The sequence below is a fragment of the Alligator mississippiensis genome, chromosome 4, assembly GCF_030867095.1.
Source record: "Alligator mississippiensis isolate rAllMis1 chromosome 4, rAllMis1, whole genome shotgun sequence".
Taxonomy (NCBI): Eukaryota; Metazoa; Chordata; order Crocodylia; family Alligatoridae; genus Alligator; species Alligator mississippiensis.
This window is the reverse complement of record NC_081827.1, coordinates 127,734,100-127,755,493: the sequence shown is the minus strand read 5'-3', so window position 1 is coordinate 127,755,493 and position 21,394 is coordinate 127,734,100. Positions and strand designations below refer to the sequence as shown.

The window sequence follows — 21,394 nt, the reverse complement described above, 5'->3', positions numbered from 1 at the left end:
AGCTTCTAAACTTGGGAAAGATTTTCCATTAAGGCAATATGGTGCTTACAGTTAAGTGTCAGAATGATCAAGTCTTATAGGCAGTGTCCAGTGGAGCAGGGAATGAAGTGTAGGTATCAGAATTCAAGGTTAGAAACATACTTGTCTAGGTGCTATGTTGTCTATGTATTGAAAACAAGGGGACGTCTAGTTAGTATTTTCAATTGTAGAACTGGTGTTTCAACACTTTATTTCTGTTCTAGGTTAGCGAACATCTTAACCCAGATCCTATAAAAGATGAGGATTGGTCCCTTTATATGTTCAATGGTCAACGAGCACAAAGACTCAAGATCACTGAAACTAGTGAAGCCTTCTCAGAGGAGCTGGCAGAAGAAACTGAATTTCATTCCACACTCTATCACATGATTAAAGATTTTGCCAGTGAACCAGCAATTGAGAGAGTAAAAAAATCAAGCTGCCTATTTACTGATGCTGTATACCAGCTACTCCTTGGAACTAAAGTTTTAACATACTCTTAAAACCAAGATTTAAAAAAAAAAAAAAAAAAAGATTTATTGAACATTAAAAAAAAGGTCAATAAAGTCAGATTTGAAATCCATCATTTCACATTCAGATAGTCTGAACAGCCTTAAAATGACTGAAAGTAGCTTTCTGCATTTAAAGACTATCATTTTCCTTCTTCTCTAGCAGTTGGATAATTTAATCCTGTTTGTTGTTTCAAATAACATTCTAAAAGCTGAATGAAATATGGAAGGTGAAAGTCTATTTCCGATCGTTTAAGTTGTGCTTTTCTGGTGAAAATTACTTCAAAAGAAGTCTAAAATAATCAAACTAGTTTTAAATATACCTCTCAGCTCCTCACATCTATAGATTTACTCAACTAAAACATAGTTATTATGTTAGTTCACAACAAAATGCCACACAGAAAGGTTACTATACAAGCCAAAAAGGTTCTAATCCAGTGTTATGTAGGTGGTGGTCCATTGTGTTGAAGTCCAGTATATGGCCACAACAGCTTTTGTAGTGAAGTCCAGGAATTCCCAGTTCCCACAGGAGCCGCATCTGCTGGTCTTTGAAGAGACAGGCCAGTGAGAAAACTTGTGAACGCAGCAAGTAGGACCAGAATGGTAACCGAAATCCATAAAGTCTTGTTAGCATCACAAAAGGAAGTCTTGAGATGAGAAACCCATGAAGACATCATGTTGCAGCTATAGAGAAGCACAGGTTTTTTTACTTAAGCTATCATTTTACAATCTGAAACCTAAAGACAAGGCTGTTAGCTTTCTATCAAGCCAGGCTTCTTGGCCAGTGCTAAGGTCAGGTTCCAAAAAAAATAAAGCGATTAAGATTCTGATCACCATATCAGAATCCGTACCCTTCCTTAAAAGCAAGCACCTTCATTCCCTGGTCAATAAAATTGAGCTGGTAGGGGCTCAAATGGAATTAACAAAAAGGACACTGAGCAGGGAGTCACCTAAAACCAGCAGTTAGGAATGCTAAAGATACCCATGTTCAAATATTACTCCTCTCTGGGATTTAAATGTCTATTAGCCTTGAGTAAAAGAGTGGTATATTCTAGTGTATTCTCCAGCTGGGGTAGTCAGTCCCACTGCCTGAAGCTCTTGCACAGTATAGTGAAAATGACCAAGTGCAAGTGCTTGTATGCAACCAAGTCTGCCAACTAGTGCTTAGAGCCCTCAGCAGGGAAGAGCAAATACTGAATTTCTAGTCCTGCTCTACTGCATACTTGAACTATGTTAGATCAGTAATTGAACGAAATCTTGTCTGAAGCCACATAGGGATTTTCACCAGATGTATTAAATTCAGCCTTGTTTAAAAAGCTAGCACCAACAATTAGGTCAAGAATATGCTTCTACTTCCTCCTAACCTCACCTGAACACTTCCCCTTACATGGATTCCTGGTTATAAGTGGGGAACACAAATGCATACTCACGCCGAGTTTAGAATCCATTTTGATGGACTTTTCCCCTTTTCAGCAACACTCATCTTCCTCTGTTGGTCTTCTCTTGTTTCTTCAACTGGTGGTTCCAACTTTGTGTTTCTGTCAATAAGCATTAAAAGTTAAGTTTCTCCTATAAGTACTCATGAGCACACCAAATATTTTTTTTGGTTTATAGCACCAAATAGTCTTGCCATAAAATGTGTACATCAGGGACAATGAATACTCAAAAGGAATGTGTAAAAGCCTTGGAAATTAAATGGTCTAAACCTACTTTGTTTCAGAGCGTTCTTCCTCATACTCTGTCCAGGAATATGTGCTAATGAATCGTTGCAGTGAAGGACGCTTCTCATTTTGCTTTGCTCCTAATCTTCCCCTGTCAAATGAGACAACGTGTTCTTTACTGTTATTATGTAAAAGGATTTAGCCAAATCTTAGTGGCAAACTAGAATTTGAACAGCTTCAGCTAAAGTGAGTGTGCTCATTTGGACTAAGTTGTATAACTTTAGTCCACAATTTGTTGCAGCCTAAAGTCTAAATACCTGGTTTCATTAAGCATAGTAACCCAAATCACCCAATTTCACAGCTCTCAGGCCCTTACAAGCTGAAGTCACCCAGAACTATGAAGGATCTTTGTGCTTCAAATTTAAGTACAGACGGAAGAGTCAGGCATTATTTAGGCACAGTCTTACAACCACTTTGACTGCAAGCATCAAAATTTGCAAAACCAAGATTTAAAAAAAAAAATCTACTCTGGGAATAAGCAGCTAGGTCTGTGGGCCAGACCTAACCTGCAAAGCCCTTTAGCTATATTTGATCTGCCCTTCATCTGTATTTGGCAGCAGTTGCTCTCCATGGGGAGAAGTTGCAGCTGTAGTAGCTGGCCTCTATCACCCACCTCTGACCTGGGCCGTGTCATTCCAGCCCACAACCTGATAAGGTTGCCGACTGCTGATCCACTCTACGCAAGTATAATAGGTCTTTCATACGATGCTTTGTGAACTACTTTGGAACCATTTATCACAGCTATTGATCAAGATGAAAAAACTAGTATTGTGCAAGGCTTCAGACAGAGCTTCAGATCCGGAGAAGCTTCGGTGTCAGAAGCAGCATGTCCAGGTCGAAGCGCTGGCCTCGTTAAGCTTCCTGAAGCGATTCAGAGTTTCCAAAGCACCTTGGAGATCCGGCCACAGGGTATAATGGGGAAACTATGAAGTATCTATAACTTCATTGTTTTTTGTCCGATTTGGATGGAATGTTCAGGGGTGGTAGACTATGCAGAGAGTATGAATCCTACCATGTTTCAAGAAGATCAGTGCAGGGGTTGGGGGGGGGGGGAACTGGACCCCAAGTTCTTGAAAGCAAAACTCCTATCATGACTGTGTTACAACATAGGGGGGTCAAAACTGCAGGGCTGGTAGCTCTTGCTGAGGCCACAAAGCCTGCCAAGTTTCAAGATGGGTGCAGGGGTTTGGGGGGGGAACTGCCCCCCCCCAACCTGCAGACAAGCAAAACTCATGCCATGGGTGACACTGCGTGTGTTAAAGGTGCAGCAGGGTGACAGCTGCAGGGATGGTGGCCCCTGCTGAGGCCACCCACAAAGCCTGCCAGCTGTTGAGGAGATAGGTGCAGGGGGGTTCTGGGGCCCTGCGCCCCTAGCTGCTGACAGGCAAAAAAAAAAAAAAACAAAAAAAACCACTCATGCCATGGATGCTTGTGGGACTTACTCTCGGTCTTGGTGTGGGAGACACTAATGCAGGCCTGGCTGCTAAGCTACTGTGTTACCATTTACTAAATCAATCATGATTCACTCAGGGACCAGCTCAATACACAGAACTTAGCTAATGTAACCAGTTAATTGCCATACCTACAAAACCAGGCTAAGGAGAGGAAATAATTAACACAGACAATCAACTGCCCCAAGAGCTAGGGGTACAGGGCCCAGGACCCCCCTACACCTATCTCCTCGACAGCTGGCAGGCTTCATGGCCTCAGCAGGGGCCACCAACCCTGTAGCACCTTCACACACACACACGCACGCAGTCACCCATGTCACAAGTTTTGCCTGTCATCAGTTTGAGTTGCAGTTCCCCCCCAAACTCCTGCACTGATCTTCTTGACACTTGGCAGGTTTCATGCTCTCAGCAGCGGCTACTATCCCTGAAAGTTCCATCGAAATCAGACAAAAACAACAAAGTTATAGGTATCTCAGTGATCCCCATTATACCCTATGGCTGGATCTCTGAGGTGGCTCCAAAGCTTTGGAGCCACTTTGGCCGAATCGAGGCAGAAACCTGGTCTGGAGCTCCGGATTGGATCCCTGGCATCCGAAGCGGCCAGATCTGAAGCTGGATCAGATCACTGCCAACTCGCACACGCCTACTGAGAACCTCAGCTTCCGTTTAAGAACAAGACCCAAATAGCCTCACCAACTGCTTGATCTCCTGTTGAATTTGTCACTCTTTTCTGCTCCACCAGTTTCATTTAGTTGAGCCTGTAGGGGAAGTTAGAGATGTTGCCGTTGTTTTTGAAATATTAAAAACCCAAGTAGACACCATTATAATGAGAAACTTTACTCACCAGTGACAGACCAACGCCAGCATTTCCAGTACTCTTGGGCAATGTCGCAATGCTAACTCTTCGTAGTGATGAGGGCTACGTAAATAAAGTGGTAATACTAACTTATGCACTGGCTAGGCTGTACAAAAACGCAGAAGATTGGCAAGTAAAAAAGGATTGTGTTAATATTCAACTTCAATGCAAATAAAGGACAACCTATGCCAACTGCAACAGATGTAATGTGCCCTAACAAGGAATCTTTGCACATTAACGTGTTAATTTTCTACTTTAACAGACTGATGCTCAAAATAATGCTACTGTCCCTTTCCTGAACCGATTCCATTTTTCCCCCCCTGACTGTGGTAAACACTTTGTTCTTAAGGTCCTTAAAAAAGGAATCCCTGTAAGTGATAGTACTTGAACACAAAAGAGAGAGCACAAGGGTTTAGACCTCAACAAATCAATTTGCTACTGTAAATGCAAGGATATAGTTTGTTTATTTATTTTTTTCAATGAAAAAATAAATAAGAGTGAAATGTTAGCATGACCAAGATAGATAGATTACTTTTCAGGGTTTGAAGAATTTAGAGTTCAGTGGAAAGTTACTACCATACCAGTAAAATATGTATATAAAGCAGACAAAGAACATACAGAGCATGCATCATTTGCCCTTAATACCTAGTGTTATATCATTACCTTGTAATTGAGAGAACTTGGAAGACTTTTATTTGCAGATTCATCTGTGAAGAGGAACAGATATTATAAGTAGGTTAATAAAAAAGTTGCCATTACAGCATAAAACCTGGCTAACTACAGTTTCCACTAAAGTTAACTGCATCACAGCACCCCATAAAAAAATTAATTAAATTAAAAAAAAAAATCATGCTGCAGAACATCAATACAGAGACAGTTCCATCTCTCTTGATAAGATAACCTGCCACCTACAACAATTGTGACTTGGTCTTATTGACCTACAGGTCTAGGATCTCCTCTCCTTTCAACAAGTTAAGTCTCTGTATAAAACATTCCTGTAGCCAAAAGGAAGAAATAAGGCATTGACATGACCTTCTGCAAGGATGTCCATGATGCGACTGTCAGGATACGGTTTTGTTTTTCTTTTCTTTAAGATAGACAAGTGTGCTCTTGATTCGCAACAGGATTACCTCCATCTCCAAGAGAGCTAAATGATCTTTCATTTTGAAGTAGAACTTGTTTCAGCTCCTCAAGTTCTGCATGTTCTTTGGTATACATGCGTTTCAAATTTTCCACGTGTTGAATCATTACTTCTACTGCTTTACTGACACGGTTCTCCTAGCAAACACAATATAACACCATATAAATGCAAATATGATGGAAGAGCCATTAGCTCAGACACCGAGTTGTTACAAATCCAAGCAAATCACTCCAATATTAGCGTTCCTAGCTACTTGCACATTTTCCTTCTCTTGCACATCTTGGTAACCACAAGATCTTTCTCTGGCTTTGATAATGTAGTCTTGTTACACCAGAGGCAGGTAAAATATGGCCCATGGGCTGCATCCAGCCCACCAAGTGATTTCATCCAACCCATGGATGGGTGGCCACCAATTAATTGTATCCAGCCCTGCCCTTGGCTGCCCCTGCTGCACTCCACCTGGGGCTGAGCCCTGCCCACTGCTGCTGAGCAAGTGCACTGCACTCTCATCCTCATGTGAGAGAGCCCCAGCCAAGCATATAGCTTCCAAGCAGGGCTGCTGCCACTGCCACCCAGGAAGCTGCTCAGCTACCCCAGCCTCCAGCAGCTCCTCCTTGTGTCCCTACTGCAGCATTCCAGACAAGTAGGGTGTCATAACCCAAAGGTATGATTTTGTGTGCTTCGGCACTAGAATTATCCCCGTTGAATTATAGCTTCATTGCATGGTGGAGTTTTGCTGTATAGAGAACCCGCGTGCAAGGGAAAAGTTCCCGCCAATTTGCAGCTCTATTTGCGGGGTGCATTTCTCAAGTTGCAACAGAAATGCACAGTGCAAAGGAGTTCCCGCCACCCGTATGCAAATTTGTTCCCCATTATTGGCTAGTTCTAAATTATTCCCACATGGCGGCTAGCGATTGGCCTGCTAGCCATATAAGAGGCTTGAGCGGTTTTCGCCCAGGCCGAGGAGGACTCGGCATCGATCTCATGGGGACTCTGAATCTCACACAAGGTTGCTATTGCCCTGCCATGTACCCAGAGGAGTCTGGCGGCCTGATCCACCGCCCACCTCTTCCCGTCTTCGAAGACGATAAAATTTTATAAGACGTATCTACGAGTTTCCATTTCGGTGGCGTGCTTGTCTGGGGCATCTGGAGCTCTGTTTACGTGGAGCCTAGCAAACTCCACGTGATTGTTCGTGTCGTGTTGTCTGTAACCGCAACTCAAGCAAGTTTTCCAGCCTGCACTGCGACCATCTCCGGTGTAAGTAAACAATCTTCAAATCTACCATTACGCGTCTGTGCCTAATTCTAGCTTGTCGCCCGCCCTCTCCGATCCGGCGTGCCCGGGCTGCTGGCCACAGCCCACGTGCAGCACGAAAAGGGCCCGGATCACACCCGGCCCGCACATAGGGAAGAGGCAGCAGGCAGAGGGAAGTAGCAGCTGGGTGGGAGTGTAGAGCTTAGTTCATGGACCCCATGCCCAGCATGGTGGCAGGGACACAGAGCATGGGTCACCCTAGTTCCATTGCACAGGGCTTCCCTTGGCTCCTGTGCAGGTCCCAGGACTTGTGCACCACCAAAAAGAAGCCCTGTGTGATGGAGCTGGCATCCTTCCCCACTCTCTGCTGTCATGTGCAGCTGCTGGGACTTCACATGGAGCTCCACTACACTCCACTTCTGAAGCCAGGGTAGTTCTGCTCCTCCTCTCCGGCAGAGTCCGGGGAAATGCATGTGGTGACAGGAAGCAGGGCCAGGCCACCAGCTCCAGGCCACCAGCTCCATCATGTAGGGCTCTCCCATGCAGTGTGGTGTTCTGGCCAAGTCCTGGGAGCTACATCCAAGATGCAGGGAGCCCTGTGCCTTGCTGCCATGTGCAGCTCCCAGAAGTGGCTGGAGCTGTGTGCTGCCAGGGGGCTTCACCTGCACAGGCCATGAGCACCCTGAGATACTGTGCGCCATGGGGGGAAAGAAGAGGTGGGAGCATGTGGGCTCCCACATGCACAACCCACCATACCCACACATCCTCCCCAACAAACCCCACAACCACACTGCCCCAAAACTACATACCCCTACCCCCAAACACCCTCCCCCACAAACCCCACACCCTGTGAACTTGTCACACATTCTCATCCCACAACCGCCTTGCCCCCAACATACTATATAGAAGAGTAAGGCTTTATTTTGAGCTATTATGTTATCACCTCTATACACATTACACAAATGCATATATACAGGGACAGAAATATTTTTTTAAATAAAATTAAGATACGTTCTAATCGATGTTTGATTTTTACCGGGTGATTATTTTATTCCAGTTCCAAAATGACATACTCCCCTTCCAAAAGGGGAACTTCCAGGGGCAAGGGGAGGGACTTCCCGTGGCAAGTCAGGGGTTAGGGCAGGGGTGGGCAAAAATGCAGCCTGCTAGACCATTCTATGCAGCCTGCAGGGCCCCTAAGAAAAAAAAAAAAAAATTAGAAAATGAATATGTATTTATCTGTTCTTAGTTCCTGTCAAAGATGACAGGAGCCAGGTGAATCCTCAGCAGGCTCCTGCAACAGCAGGGCCTGCCTGGCCCCACCCCTGCATCTGGAAGCCCCAGCAGGTGTTTCTGGCCTGGGACCATGTGGCTCCTCATGGCTGCACTGGTATGGGAAACTCAGGTGGGGGGGGGGGGAAGGAGGAAGAAGGGTAGGGAAGGACCATGGGCAGGGGTTGCTTCCCCCCCCCCCCCGTGCACTCAGCACCAGCTTGTAACCCGCCTCCGCTGCCAGCCTGGGCCCATCAGGGCTGCACTGTGGTGGGAGCAGCTGCAGCTCCCCCGCTTGCCATGCTGGGCAGTGTTTGCTGCTGCTGGGCAGCAGAGAGGCAGCAGTGGAAGCTGCACTGCAGCCTACTGCAGTGCGAGCTCCAGGCAGGCAGCAGCAAACACTGCCCAACATGGCAGGCTGCAGCTGCTCCTGTCATGGTGCAGCCCAGACGTGCAGGCGCAGAGCCAGCACGGGGCCCAGGTTGGCAGCAGGAGTGGGTTACAAGCTGGTGCTGAGCACAGGGAGAAGCAGCCCCTCTCCTGCCCCAGCACCAGCTCATTCCCTGCCTGTGGTCCTTCCCTGCCCTCCCCCTTACCCGAGTTTCCTGTGCCAGTGCACCCATGAGGAGCCACATGGGCCCAGGCCAGAAGCCTGGGGGGTGAGGCTGGGCAGGCCCTGCTGTTGTAGGAGTCCACTGGGGCTTCCCCTGGGTCCTACTGCCCTAGGGGCTCAATGGAGCTGGGCCAGCTCCCCCCTCTCCCTGCTGGTGCAGCCCAGCCCAGCTCCACAAACCCTTGCCAGCCTGTGCCCTGCTCTGGCCCTGCAACATTGGTCCCAAGACATTGGGACATTGGTCCCAAGATGGTAAGCAGAGGGCGGGGCACCCATCAAGGGGCCAGGCTACCCTTGTGACCCTTGACAGATCACCAAAAAACAAAACAAACAAAAAACCCCAATTCATTAAGCATCCCTCTAGCCAAAATAATTGTCCACCCCTGTACTACACCCATCTACTCAGAATGCCTTAGGTTTTCTTAAGGCCAGCCAGTCTTTGCATTCCTCCATTGGCTTTCCCCTTTCCTACCAGAAATGCTTGTATTCAGTTCTCCTGCATCCCATCCATCCATAGGTGGGCGATGGAGTTATTTAGCCAAGTACATTTGTGCTTTCTCTTTTGTTCTTCCCCATGCTTAAGAAACTTCCCATAAACATCCACCAAGCCTACTTTATTCTTTTCAAGAATACTCAAAAACTCCCCAATGCCTACAAAGACTAAAACAGGCCAGCTGGGGTACTGAGATCACACTGATCAGTAGTTTCACTGTCTCCTTGTAGGTCTTCCTCTCTTTTCCATCTGTTATGATGCTTTTTGAGGCAGGGATTCCATTTTTGTTCTCTGCTTGGGCAACATCCAATACAGCTATACCCTGGCTCCTGACACTATTTTTTTCATCATTTGTACTGCCATAGATCCATCCACAATGTTCTCTAAAGGTGTTATTGGCTGTTCAGATTAGAAAAGTAGTTACAAGCTAATCTCTTATATTAATTATAGGGTTTTACAAGAGTACTCCTCATAAAAAACAAGTAGTCAAGTTACTTACTTGATTGATGGCTCCCAACATTTCTGCTCTACTAGCAACCCTGGTCACATACTGACTAAGGCTCTGCAAACATTTCTCCAGTTTCTTAATGATCTCCTGAGCTTGATTATCTTCGTCACACAAAGGTGCTAACGACTGAAGAGAAAAAGCAAATGAGCCAAGTACCAAATAAACAAAATGCTGGTCCTAAATTAGCTGCTCATGACAGGAAATGATCATACTTCCCTTAGATTCCATACAGATCAGAGTCTGCACTAGCACATATATTCACAGGATTAGTGCCCAACATGTTCAACTAGTGCAAAAGTTAGTGCTGTTCTATCAGCACCGTGGAGTTTGGCTGATTTTCACCAAGTACAGATCTGTCCCTTGGACGTTTACCTTATGCTGTTGTCAATGTGAAACTATTCACTGAAACACATTAGCTTCCTTTTTAGCACGCAATGCATTCAATGGTGCAGAAGAACTTCAAATGCTAAATATCTCTAATGTTTAAGATAAACTACCTTATGGGTGCATCTACACGAGATGCTTCCAGCACACTAAATTCTACTGTGCATTAGTGCAGCAAGCAAAACCCATGCTAATATGCAGTAGATTTAATCTACTGTGTATTAAATGTCACAAAAAAACAAAACAAAAACAAACAAACTGTTTGCACTAATGCTCAGTAATGCCAATTACGGTGCATGTTGTACTCATCTATAGGTACCAAACATAACGTGCTGTAATTACAGCACATTAAAGAGCATGTAGATGCACACTATGTGATCAAAACCAAAATAAAATTCCTATTAAGAAAGCTGTACACCAAACATACATTGTCCAGCCATGTATCCCTTCCCCCTTCCAATCTTATCCACTTCTAACCTCTAGTAGTTTCAGTCCATTAGTGATCTCCTTTTTCAAGTTTTCTTCAGCCAAGTCTCGAGACCTTTCTTCAAGTCGCACTCGCTTGTCCAAGGTAAACAGGTCACATTTAAAGCCCAAAGACAATCTGAGAAACTCTGCCTGTTTTTACAGAAGAGAGCTATCAGGACAGACCTAGCAACATAAGTCCAATCACTATTAAGCAGTTACTCAAGATAGACCTCCTATCCCACCAACACTCGAGCCAGAGTCGTTGGAGATTGAGAAACAAAAGGTAGAACCAAATCAGTAGGTCTCAACTTCTACCCAAGGGGTTTTCCAAAAAAAGGATTTCCCGACTGCCAGTCTCAAGTGATAAGTAAGTTTGTAAACAGAGTAGGTCCTTCTCCAGCATAGGTCATTGTTGCCTTGTGCAACAGGACTAGACAGTTTGGCCTCAAATGAGTGGTACAACTGGTATACTCTGATGGGTTTGGATTTAAGAGACAAGGAGAGCTAGGTCCAACAGATCATTTTAAAAAGTTGATCATGGCTCTGCTCTGGCCCTGCCTGCCCCATTCACAGATGCTGCTCCCCACTCACCCACCCCTATCCCATGTGCCTGGCCAAGGGGGTTCTGGGCTGGTCTCCATGGAGAGACCACCCACCTGCTCTGTCCAGCACCCCTGGACTATGTAGTGAGTTTTGGTGAGCTCGTGGGCTGGGGGTGGGGTGGTGACCTGATCTACAACAGCTCACCAAACCTCCAGCCCAAATAAAATTCCCCACACCTGATCTAGGGGATTTCATTTAATAGAATCATAGAAGTAGGGTCAGAAGGGACCTTGTAGAACTTCAAGTCTGACCCCCTTTGAACCTGGGTGCTAGACAAAGTAAACATTTATGTCATCCATGTTAAAGATGATGTGGGCACATCAGTTAAATTTTGAGAAAAAAGTTAGAAAGTCAAGTTTTAAGCTGCTCCATATCTAAATCAGTACTTATTTTTGTTCAGTAGACTGCAAAATTGTTTACCTGATCTTGACAGAGTAGACAGATTCCTACTCCCTGAAATATTTGAGGTACAAAAGGTCAAAAACTCACCTCCACCTCCTTTTCATTAGGAGAGCCACTGTAGGAGGAGAACACAACACCAACATAAGCAGAATGAAGTGTTAAGTATATGCAGGCTGGAATCGGGCAAAAGGTGATACTTACTCGTCACTCTGATTGGTTTTAGCTCCTTTAATGCCAGCTGCCATGGGTGAATTCTCTGATTGAAGAGACATGGAAAACAGATCTCAATTGTCAGGTACAGAGCAACCTCTCCTCTCAAAAGTGTTAAGAGCCCCTAAATTGCAAGATGGCAAGTTCACCAAGACTTTTTGTTGAACCACTAACCTAGAAGTGGACTTGGGTGCATTAAGCCTAGGCTGAAGATCTGCAAAGCAGTTTGTTAATAATTTAACTGAGTTTGACCATTGAAAGATCTCATTTGATAGCCATCAGCCCAAGCCAGAGCATGGATTAAGATCTGAACTAGAAGGAATTGATCTGGGGTTTCACATGGCATCCCAGAAACACAGCTTCAAACTGTAGTGAGAGAGTAACAAACACACCATGTAGAAGCTATGTTGAATTCACTATTTGCAATTCTCAGGAAGGATCAGCCAAAGACAAAAAGGCATGTGGTTACAATGAGAAAGAAAACTAGACATGCTCAATAAAGACTGTCATCCACCTTGCACATAGCTAAAAGCACCAAACCTTTGGTTAGGGCATCCTTTTAAGAGATCACAAGTATTTTCATTAGCATTAAAAGGTCTCATCAAGTACAGCAATAGCCTGGCCCAATTTGAAAATCCCTAGGGATGTCTCTCCTCTCCTCAAAGGAAAAGGGATCTGGTTAAACTAATGCCTTTAGACTATGGATAAATAGGTCTTTGTAGGATGAAATACTGCTTCTTTTTGCCCTCACCATTTTGATTCTTAACATAAAAACATATATAACCCACCCACTTGGTCCTAAAGCCACAATACATAATGCAGCTTTGTTCATATAGTTTTGTTGTCTCATCTTATAAGTGATAGAATTGTAAGAAAATATAAAAAGCTGATGTCACCAACATCCTGTACACCCACACAGGAATAGGCCCATCTCCATATCATTCATGGAGACTCTGACCCCTGGTTACAAAAGATCTGCTCCGTGGTTTATCAGCTCTCTACACCCTGTTGATAACTATAGATTTGTTACTTTCACTATAAGCAGTTAGGTCACATCCTTTTAGACTAGTAGAGTATTTTGCCACATTACACATACATTAAATTTTTCCATCATGTAATTCAGCATTTCAATGTTCTGTGCCATTTCTATGTAATACTTTTGTTGTACAGAATACAGTGAGATCATAGATAGAGATATTTCAATATTCTAAGGTTTAAGACCATTGATTCAGGAAAGCTAGCTTGCATCCAGTTGAGTTGTGATATACAGATATCAAATGAGGACAACTTACCTTTGATACTGGGAACTGCTATGGATGCTTGTCCACTTTCTTCTTTAAGAGTCTCCATTTCCTCACACACCTCCTAAAGAAGTTTCAGGGCAATTAGGCAAAGAAAACTAGAAAAGTAACAATGTAGCCGGGCACCTGGGGCAGCTGCCACAAGGCATCTTCCATTGCCGTCTCTCTGCAATTCCATAGCTGCAGTAGCTACCCTTTTTTTCCCCCACCTCCCTGTTCCTCCCCTCAACTCAACACCTAAGGTGGCTGCCCTGGTTGCCCTACCCTAGTTACTCCAGTGAAGCAAAATGCCACAAACAACTTAAAAGGGTCCAGACTTATGTCAGGATTCCCTTCTTATGGCTTAAACCAACTGCAACATTATTAAGACTTCAGCATTTTATGTGGTCTTACCACATTTAACTTAAAGGCATTTTCAGCTGTAGTTCTGTGATCTTCTGTGCTTGGGCAGAACTCCCTAGTCAGATCAGCACCTGAAGAGAAATATTTAAAAGGAAGTGAATGTAATCATCTCAAAAGCCTCTGAACTTTCTTTTACCATACAACTCATAGTAATTCCCAGAAAAGCACACAGAAGGAAAAAGACCTTTCTAAGACGCACAACACTGTGGGAGTGTGGAGGAAGGGATGCTGTGATGCCATTTATCAAGCCAAAATACTACAATATGAAGCAATACCACTAAGAACAGAGCAGCTGCTACCAGTATGATGAGTTGCAATTGAAGTTTCCATATGCTCATACATTTTCCAAAACATTTGCTTTTGGGCTAAAAAAAAAAAAAAAAAAAAAAAAAAGGTGTCCATGTTTTGGATGTCTCAACCTTTTTTAAAAGCATAGAGAATGTTTAAAGTAGAAAGGGGCTTGTTTAAGGGAAAAAAAAAAAAAAAAAGGCTCATCAGGGAGCAGCTAAAGAGGCTCTAATTGCAAGTCTGTCCACCATCCACCCTAGCTTATATCAAGGTAAGCAGGACAGATACAGTTGCCATAAAGCTTAGAAATTCTGATTCTAGGCCACAGAGATGAATTCACTTTGCTTACATTTGAAAAAGATGAACAGGTTTTTAAAAGCAGCATCTGAACTGGGCATGCCCAATTAGGCATGCCTTTCCTCTAGGTTCAGCAGCACCCACAGAGTGACCTGTAGTGTACCATACAAGGGCAGGCATTCAGCTGCAAGAACGCATAAGCAGCAAGGAGGTTACTGAACTTCAAGGGCTGTTAGTTGCAGATTTAGGGGGTAGCAAACTGCAGAGTTAATCAAGTCACATAGCTTTAGACTATGCAGCATCTTTACTGCCAGGACCTACTGCCTCCTGTTGTAGGCTACAGGGAAGCTTCCAGTTTAAGTTATTAAAATCCCAGCTGCTTAAAACATTTTCTAGAAGTTGACACAGTCCTGCTGCCGTGAACCTGTTCTAAACCATTCTTGCTCGCTCCACAATTCACTTTAAACAAATAGAGCACACTAACCTATATTAGGGCTACCAAAAGAAATAGGAGGAGATGACAAGAACTCAACGTTTAGAATTTCCCATCTTCAACCTTCATGTAGCATTGAAAACCAGTTTTCCTTCCATATCCATTTATTATGGGTATGCAAAATGGGGCATATTCAATTTGGATTCAGCCCAAAAATCAGGGACAGCAATTTGATTAGTTGATTTGGATCACTGTCCCCGACTCGACTTGGCTGAATCCAAATCTGAAGATTCGACGCCGATTCAGAGAATCGGTGATTCAGCCATAGACACAGCTTTAAAATCTTTTTTCTACATACCTCAAGGTACCAGACATGATTCGAACGCTATGATGCTGGGGTGGATGGAATACCCCACAGGAGCACAGGCCTCCCCATCCCCTGCCACCCCACGTGCTGGGCGACGAACCTGGAAGCAGACCAGAAGCACATTTGGCAAATCAGCCTGGGGGGGGGGGAGGGGGCAGGTGGGTGCCCCCCAGACCTAGGAGGCACCAGTTGCTGAGCTGGGGGGCATGACGGGCCCCCCAGCATGCTCCCTGGTGGACCCAGAAGTGGACCAGAAATGCTTCTGGTCTGCTTTCAGGTCTGCTGTGGAGCACACTGGGGAGCCCCATGCACTCCTGTGGGATGCTCCATCCACCCCACTGCAGCATTCATGAGCTGCCTGGTAGCTTGATGCAATGTAGAAAAAAAGATTTAAAGCTGTGTCTATATCCGAATCATCAAATCTTTCCCAATCCATTTGGAGGGTTCCAATTTGATTCGGAGAGATTAAAGGGTCTCCCAATTCAATATGGATTTGGAGATTCGGCCACCGAATTGGGCCAAATCTCTGCCGACATATCATCCCTACATATCCCACGTGTCATTTTCCAAGAGCTGATAGATATTATGACACTTAAAAACAGATGTACCAAATCACTTCACGTCTCCATGTGCAGTACAAACATCTTAATATAAGAAAAGATTATGCATGTGGAAGATGTGGAAGAAACAGATAACAAGCTTTACACTTGCAAGATTCATGGCTGGACTGTTTTGTATGCTTGTTTCACTCCTTCCCCAGGGTACCCAGCTATTTTATGACAATAAGGTAGAACAATAACACAAATAAATTGAATCCCGGATCTAAACATGCAGTCAGAATCCAGCCTAAAAGGAAAGTGACTAGTGTTCAGAAGAGGTAAATAGACGATATGAACAACAGTTGGATAAAGCAAGTTATAAAATTAGTGTTTAAAGTACTTTAAAACGTTTCAGTATTTTGTGCAGTGTATCCTTTTCTGCCCTTTTTTTTTTTTTTTAAAGCAGTACCATATTATGTACGGTTTTCTTAAATTTAGAATCTACTGGGAGTGCAAGGAGAAAAGGCATGTGCTTTAAGTGAAAGAAAGACCATGACACAAGTAGGTATGAGACTAATATCAATAATCAAGAAAAAGAACTGTGATAGCCTTTTCATCCAGTCCAATTCATCTTAATGAGAACTTGCCTTTCTCCATTGCTTTGAAAAGTTGGCCTTGCGGGAGAAGCATCCAGTTTTGAGCATTTCCACCTCTACGTACTTTGAGATTCTCATTTTCATTAAATTAAGCACATAGTACTGAACTTTGCAAACCAGTAAAGAGAGGATTTCCACTGTCCTTCCTCTCCCCCTCCACTCAGCCCCCCCCCCCCCCCCCCCCCCCCAAAAAAAAGCAAATCAGTACTACTTAAAAACAGCCCTGGCAAGAGAACCAGGACTTCCTGCAAATGAGGTATGCAGAATGAATTGGTAGTGTTTCACCCTAATCCTGCAACTGCCTGTACTCAGGTAGTACCCCATCCCCATGCACCGTTCCACTTAGTCTAGGAGAAGCTGCAAGCCAGAGTGGTTATTTCTGATCTAATGTAACTCAGAATTTCTGCAAAGCTGTTTTTCTTACTCAACTTCCTCACTTCAAAAGATCTTTTGGAAGCCAGCCATTTCCCCATCACACAAATGTTAACAGCAGCTACAGTACCTGACAAATTAGCAGTCAGATCCTTATCTTTATTTTGCTTCATTGCCACAGAGGTTGGTACATCTTCCTCTTTTGCCTGTGTAAACTCAGAAGATTTTGTCTCCATAGTGAGCAATTCTATAATAGGAGACAACAGAAAATAAATCTATTATTGTTAGCAGCAACATATGCTCATGTATTTACTCTTTAGGCAGGTATTAATTAGTTCTGTGCTTGTAGATTAAGAGTCTACCTGTTGATATTTTGGTACTCTCCAACGAGGATGCAGTAGCTTCTTTACGGGATGGTGTTGAATGTTCACTGCCACAAGAGAAGAACTTTAAAATATCCATGATCTGGTATTAAGATAACTTTAATTCCTGAACATAATTAAATAAATTCTGACCTGGAAATTGCTGGATCAACCAGTATTAATGGTCCTGTACTGCTCTCCTAAACAAAAAGGAGATTTCATGTTAAATATTTATGGTTTATGATGAGTGACAGTCTAATAAAAAGAGCTAAAAGTAGGTCAAAAGGTTTAAGCAATCCCTTTAGATGTGCAAAAGAGTTTACTGAAATACTTCCAAAAAGGCAGCAGACACTAACATTTGAATTCCATTATGTTGTAGGCCACTCTAGAGGTACAATATGTTTATAATACTATTACTACTACAGTGATTGGTTATAGTTTTGTAGAAGAATTTAAAAACATTCACTCACTTTAAATGGTTGCCACTTTCAATCCTGTACATTTAGTTGCTGATATTTGAGGGAAAATAACTTTTCTTTTGAAACTATACACACCGTTTTCAAGCTGTCCCACATAAGATATTCCTTCTGTAGGACATGCACCAGCATGCACACTTCTACAAAGGAATGAGTGATGCTGCGACAAGACCATTTGGTTTTTCCTGAAAATTTGCTGTTCTATGGTTTTATGCCAAGGGATGAATATTTACCTTCTACTCAGTAACTGTAGCAATGTTGCCATTTGCTATCTATATTCCAGTACTGTGTCACAGCCACAATGTAGTAGATGGTGACAGTGAGAGGTTAGCAGTAGAAATGAGGTGTAATAGTGTTCCTGTGCTTACTGGAGCACCCACTTCCAGGAGTGGAATTTACAAGCCCATGAAGTGGGAGAGTTGGAAATCACTACACCCAGCCTGCTGGCCATGGGGTTGGGACTCATTCCTTGCCATGGATGGGGCTCAGGAGGCAGGTGGTATGAACTTAGTCTTAGGCAGCTGAAACTGTTTGCCAGGCTCCCTATGAATTCTTTCATAAAAGTGCAAATGAAGTTTGTTTTACTATTCATTGTTAAGAAAATTCCTTTCTCAGTTCAATTTTGTTGCAGAAATCAGGCCCACAAAATCTTTTAGTACCATGCAGTTTGCATTTTGTTTATTTTCAGTACCTTGGACAATAAAAAAAAAAAAAGAAAAAGCAAATACACCTACAGTCACTATGGTGCAGCCATGTTCTAATGTTTCTAGTCAACAAGCAATGAAACCAAAGCTGTTGGAAGTAGCTACTTTTAATATGTTCAAATGCCTTTGTTTCTCAAAGGTTTGCCTTCAGAGGTTGTTTGCTTTGATGCATATGAATGAATGAACCAACTTGGATTAGTGATTTAGAAAGAAAAGTGCTTTTGCACTATCCTGTACACCAGATACATTTCTTAAAAGCACATATGCTACAGACTGTCTTGTGCATACCAATTATGGTGATGAGCCGAGGGAAAGTGGGTCTTGAACAAATGTATATAGTAACAAATAAGCAGCTTTGATTGAGTCCATTTATCAGACAGCAGCAACAAATATTATTTGAATCTCCAGCATATGTGGAAGAACAAGTCTCTGCCTCAGAAGAAGCCTAATTCCTATTAAAACAAATGCAAACTTAGCACACTTGGAAGAACAAAGTTACATCCTGCACAACATTAAAAAAAAAAAAGTTATAACATAGAAATCATCATGAACAAACTTCACCATCTTTTTAAACAGGATAATTCAAAGGACTGGATGAGCAAGAAATGTATCAGGTGTTTAAGAAAAACCCAGCTGAAGGGGAAGGGAAAGAAATAAAAAAGGAAAGGCAGAGGATGAGTTAAACACCTAAATCTACTTTGGTTAGGACCTAAAGGGCTTTGTAACGTTCCTATCAGTTTTATAACTATATCTGGTTTGGGACCAGTACAGAAAGAATGGTGAGAAGGGTGCTGATGAACAGACTTGATTTCATGCAGAGAAGTTAGGAGTGATAAGAAAATTTGTATCACACACACAAACCACAAACATATTACAGCACAAGCTTCCACCAAAGAAATATGCCATCTACATTGGCCAAGAGGATTTTTGAAGCAAGCAATGATTAGGAGTCTCTGCATTTGGGTATGCCAGTGATTGTCGATAATGAGGCTGCAAGATCCTTTTAAGGGTGTAGCATCAATATTGCCAGAGTCAGACGTGCAAACACCTATCCAGGATTCCAAAAATAAACCCAGAGATTTCAAATAGGAATCCATAGCAGTAAAGGCATCTCTGACCTATTGAGGTCTTTGATTTCTTTTGCAACAGAATTCTTTATTATTTTTCTGTAGCAAAAAGGGAAGAGCTGACATTTTCCAAGGGGTTCCTCAAGTCTAATGGAAGAAGTTGAGAACCACTGAGGTATACAATCCAATGTCCTCAAAGGCCTGATTCACAAAGGATGGGCAGTTAGTTTGAGTAGTGAGGTTTTCTTCAGAAGTCAAGAATTAAGTAACCTAAAAAACTCAAATCACCGGTTGCTTTTGATAACCTTGCATAATAGTAGCCCAGTTGTATTCAATCCTCCCTTCCCCCTACTAGGTTAAGGATCAGTGAATTGAGTTCAGCTGTCAGCTGGATGTTTCCTCTCATGCAAACTTCTGCTATTTATACCCTTATTTGAATTCTCTCTCAAGCTTAAGGAAATACACAGTCTTAAATTATGGTTCCTAGGTACTGGTGAACTGAGAAGCACACTGGTGTTAAAAACAAAAATCTGAAGGCCTGCGATACAGGACTACCTCAAAATCCAGAGGGGGTAACCAAAGCACACCCCATTCCCCGCCCCCCAAAAACACACAAATAAGATCTACCTTAACAGCTTCACTTTGTAATAGAGGAAAACCATGCATACCTTATCCTCAGTCATGGTTTTCTCTAGTGTCCAGTATTATTGAAGTTTCTGGTTTGCACAGATATAGGATTTGAATAAAGCAAATTACGTTTCTCCCCTACCCCCATCTTATGTAAACATGTACTTTGGAAAATGTATGAAAGGTGATAAAGCATGGTTGCAATCTTTTGATGCACTATATCAGGTAACAGCATACAGTAGAGACCAGGCCAATATCTTTCTTCTCTTTCCCCTCTATTCAAGAACACAGTTTCCATTTCATTGGTCTCCAGATACTGTAGCAATCCATGTTAGTCACCAGAAGCATCTTCCATAACCCTACATTAGATCCACATGCTTCCTTGCTTTCAGGATGATGCTAGTTTTCAGTACTAAAGATCTGGAATGCAAACTTGTTTTTTAATCCAAGCACTATAAACACTTTATATTCTTATACAAAGAGCTCCAAGCAGTTCAGGCAGCCCCTAAACTCCTACTGTTGTGCTTTGAGAAATGCAGTAAAATACTTCATAACTTACAGTATGAACTACTTACATTCTGAAGGGCTTGAGCTGCTGAAAATGTCTGCCAAGACTCAGCCTCATAACATACTAGGAAAGCTTTTCCTATTAAACAAGAACATTCAAATTTTACTCTGCGTCATATTTTTAAGCTGATCCTGGACACAGCCTATTTGCCTTCTCTTCAGTTCAGACTTTGAATATTTTGTAGAAGAGGGGAGGGAATTATGAATGCTATGCAAAGGGATTAAGAGAAATATCTAGGAATCCCAGCCAGGGCCTAGAAGAGAAAGGTTATTCTTGATATAACTGGAATTACAAACAAGAGAATTTTTATTTTATTCATTTATTTTGCTTTAGAAAAAAAGTTACAAACATATAAAAGGCTCGGCAAAACTTACGTTGGCAGTGTTGCAAAATAAATCCCTCAAGAGAAACAGGTCATTGGATCTACAAGAAAGGTTTCCTCATCTAGCCCCATCCCCAGCTCAGGAACATGCCTCTATTCTTCTCACTATCACTTCTGACTCCAGCAATACTCCTCTCTTGCTTTTCCAGCCAAGGACTACTGGTTAGCCAGGCTCCTCTGCAGTATTTCAAGATCCAAGGCCGCTCCATTTGTAACCCAGGGACACCCAAGGGTGTGCCCATCCTCAATTGGAAGGGATAGATGAGGCAGGCAGCAGTACTGAGAGGGACACCTATGATTTGAACTCAGGTCCCTCTTTCCTCTATCGAGTAGACTCCACACCAATGCTCTTAACTAATTACAGTTTATTACATTATAATATACATACTATTCTTATCCAATATTTATATAGGTAAGTATCACCCAACAAATAGAGAAAAACTTCTGGTAAGTAGTCCCAATGATATAAATTCAACAACACTAAGGGTATACAGATAAATATTCACAACATGGTAAGCCAGGAACCACCTCCTGGGACCGCTTGTCCCAATGGGAAACCCACCTCAGGGTTGGCCTTCTCAACCCTGCACCCTACAGAGGCCTGGCACAACTAGCGAGTCCTCAGGAGGCCTGTGCGAGGGAGGGGCAGA

At 43.0% G+C, this 21,394-nt stretch overlaps 2 protein-coding genes across 10 annotated transcripts in view; one reads left to right on the top strand and one right to left on the bottom strand.

Moving 5' to 3' along the window:
- Window positions 1–573, top strand: part of DNAI7 (dynein axonemal intermediate chain 7) — a 52,603-nt gene extending 52,030 nt beyond the window's left edge. For 4 of the 5 annotated variants that reach the window (XM_019489498.2, XM_019489501.2, XM_019489497.2 and 1 more), the window contains one exon: window positions 243–573. In XM_019489498.2, coding sequence (XP_019345043.1) covers window positions 243–518 — 276 coding nt within the window. In that variant the 3' untranslated portion in view covers window positions 519–573. The remainder of the gene's footprint in view (window positions 1–242) is intronic. The other variant, XM_019489502.2, reaches the window with a different exon arrangement.
- Window positions 574–577: 4 nt separating this feature from the next.
- The window catches only part of IRAG2 (inositol 1,4,5-triphosphate receptor associated 2), a 60,432-nt gene continuing 39,615 nt past the window's right edge, over window positions 578–21,394 (bottom strand). For all 5 annotated transcript variants that reach the window (XM_059726599.1, XM_059726598.1, XM_059726602.1 and 2 more), the window contains 16 exons: window positions 17,074–17,120; window positions 16,921–16,988; window positions 16,689–16,805; window positions 13,598–13,677; window positions 13,196–13,268; window positions 11,895–11,949; window positions 11,781–11,808; window positions 10,698–10,838; window positions 9,828–9,962; window positions 5,683–5,830; window positions 5,216–5,259; window positions 4,541–4,615; window positions 4,390–4,454; window positions 2,235–2,336; window positions 1,955–2,062; window positions 578–1,208 (listed from right to left, as the gene is read on the bottom strand). In XM_059726599.1, the coding sequence (XP_059582582.1) occupies window positions 965–1,208; window positions 1,955–2,062; window positions 2,235–2,336; window positions 4,390–4,454; window positions 4,541–4,615; window positions 5,216–5,259; window positions 5,683–5,830; window positions 9,828–9,962; window positions 10,698–10,838; window positions 11,781–11,808; window positions 11,895–11,949; window positions 13,196–13,268; window positions 13,598–13,677; window positions 16,689–16,805; window positions 16,921–16,988; window positions 17,074–17,120 (1,530 nt within the window). In that variant the 3' untranslated portion in view covers window positions 578–964. The remainder of the gene's footprint in view (window positions 1,209–1,954; window positions 2,063–2,234; window positions 2,337–4,389; window positions 4,455–4,540; window positions 4,616–5,215; window positions 5,260–5,682; window positions 5,831–9,827; window positions 9,963–10,697; window positions 10,839–11,780; window positions 11,809–11,894; window positions 11,950–13,195; window positions 13,269–13,597; window positions 13,678–16,688; window positions 16,806–16,920; window positions 16,989–17,073; window positions 17,121–21,394) is intronic.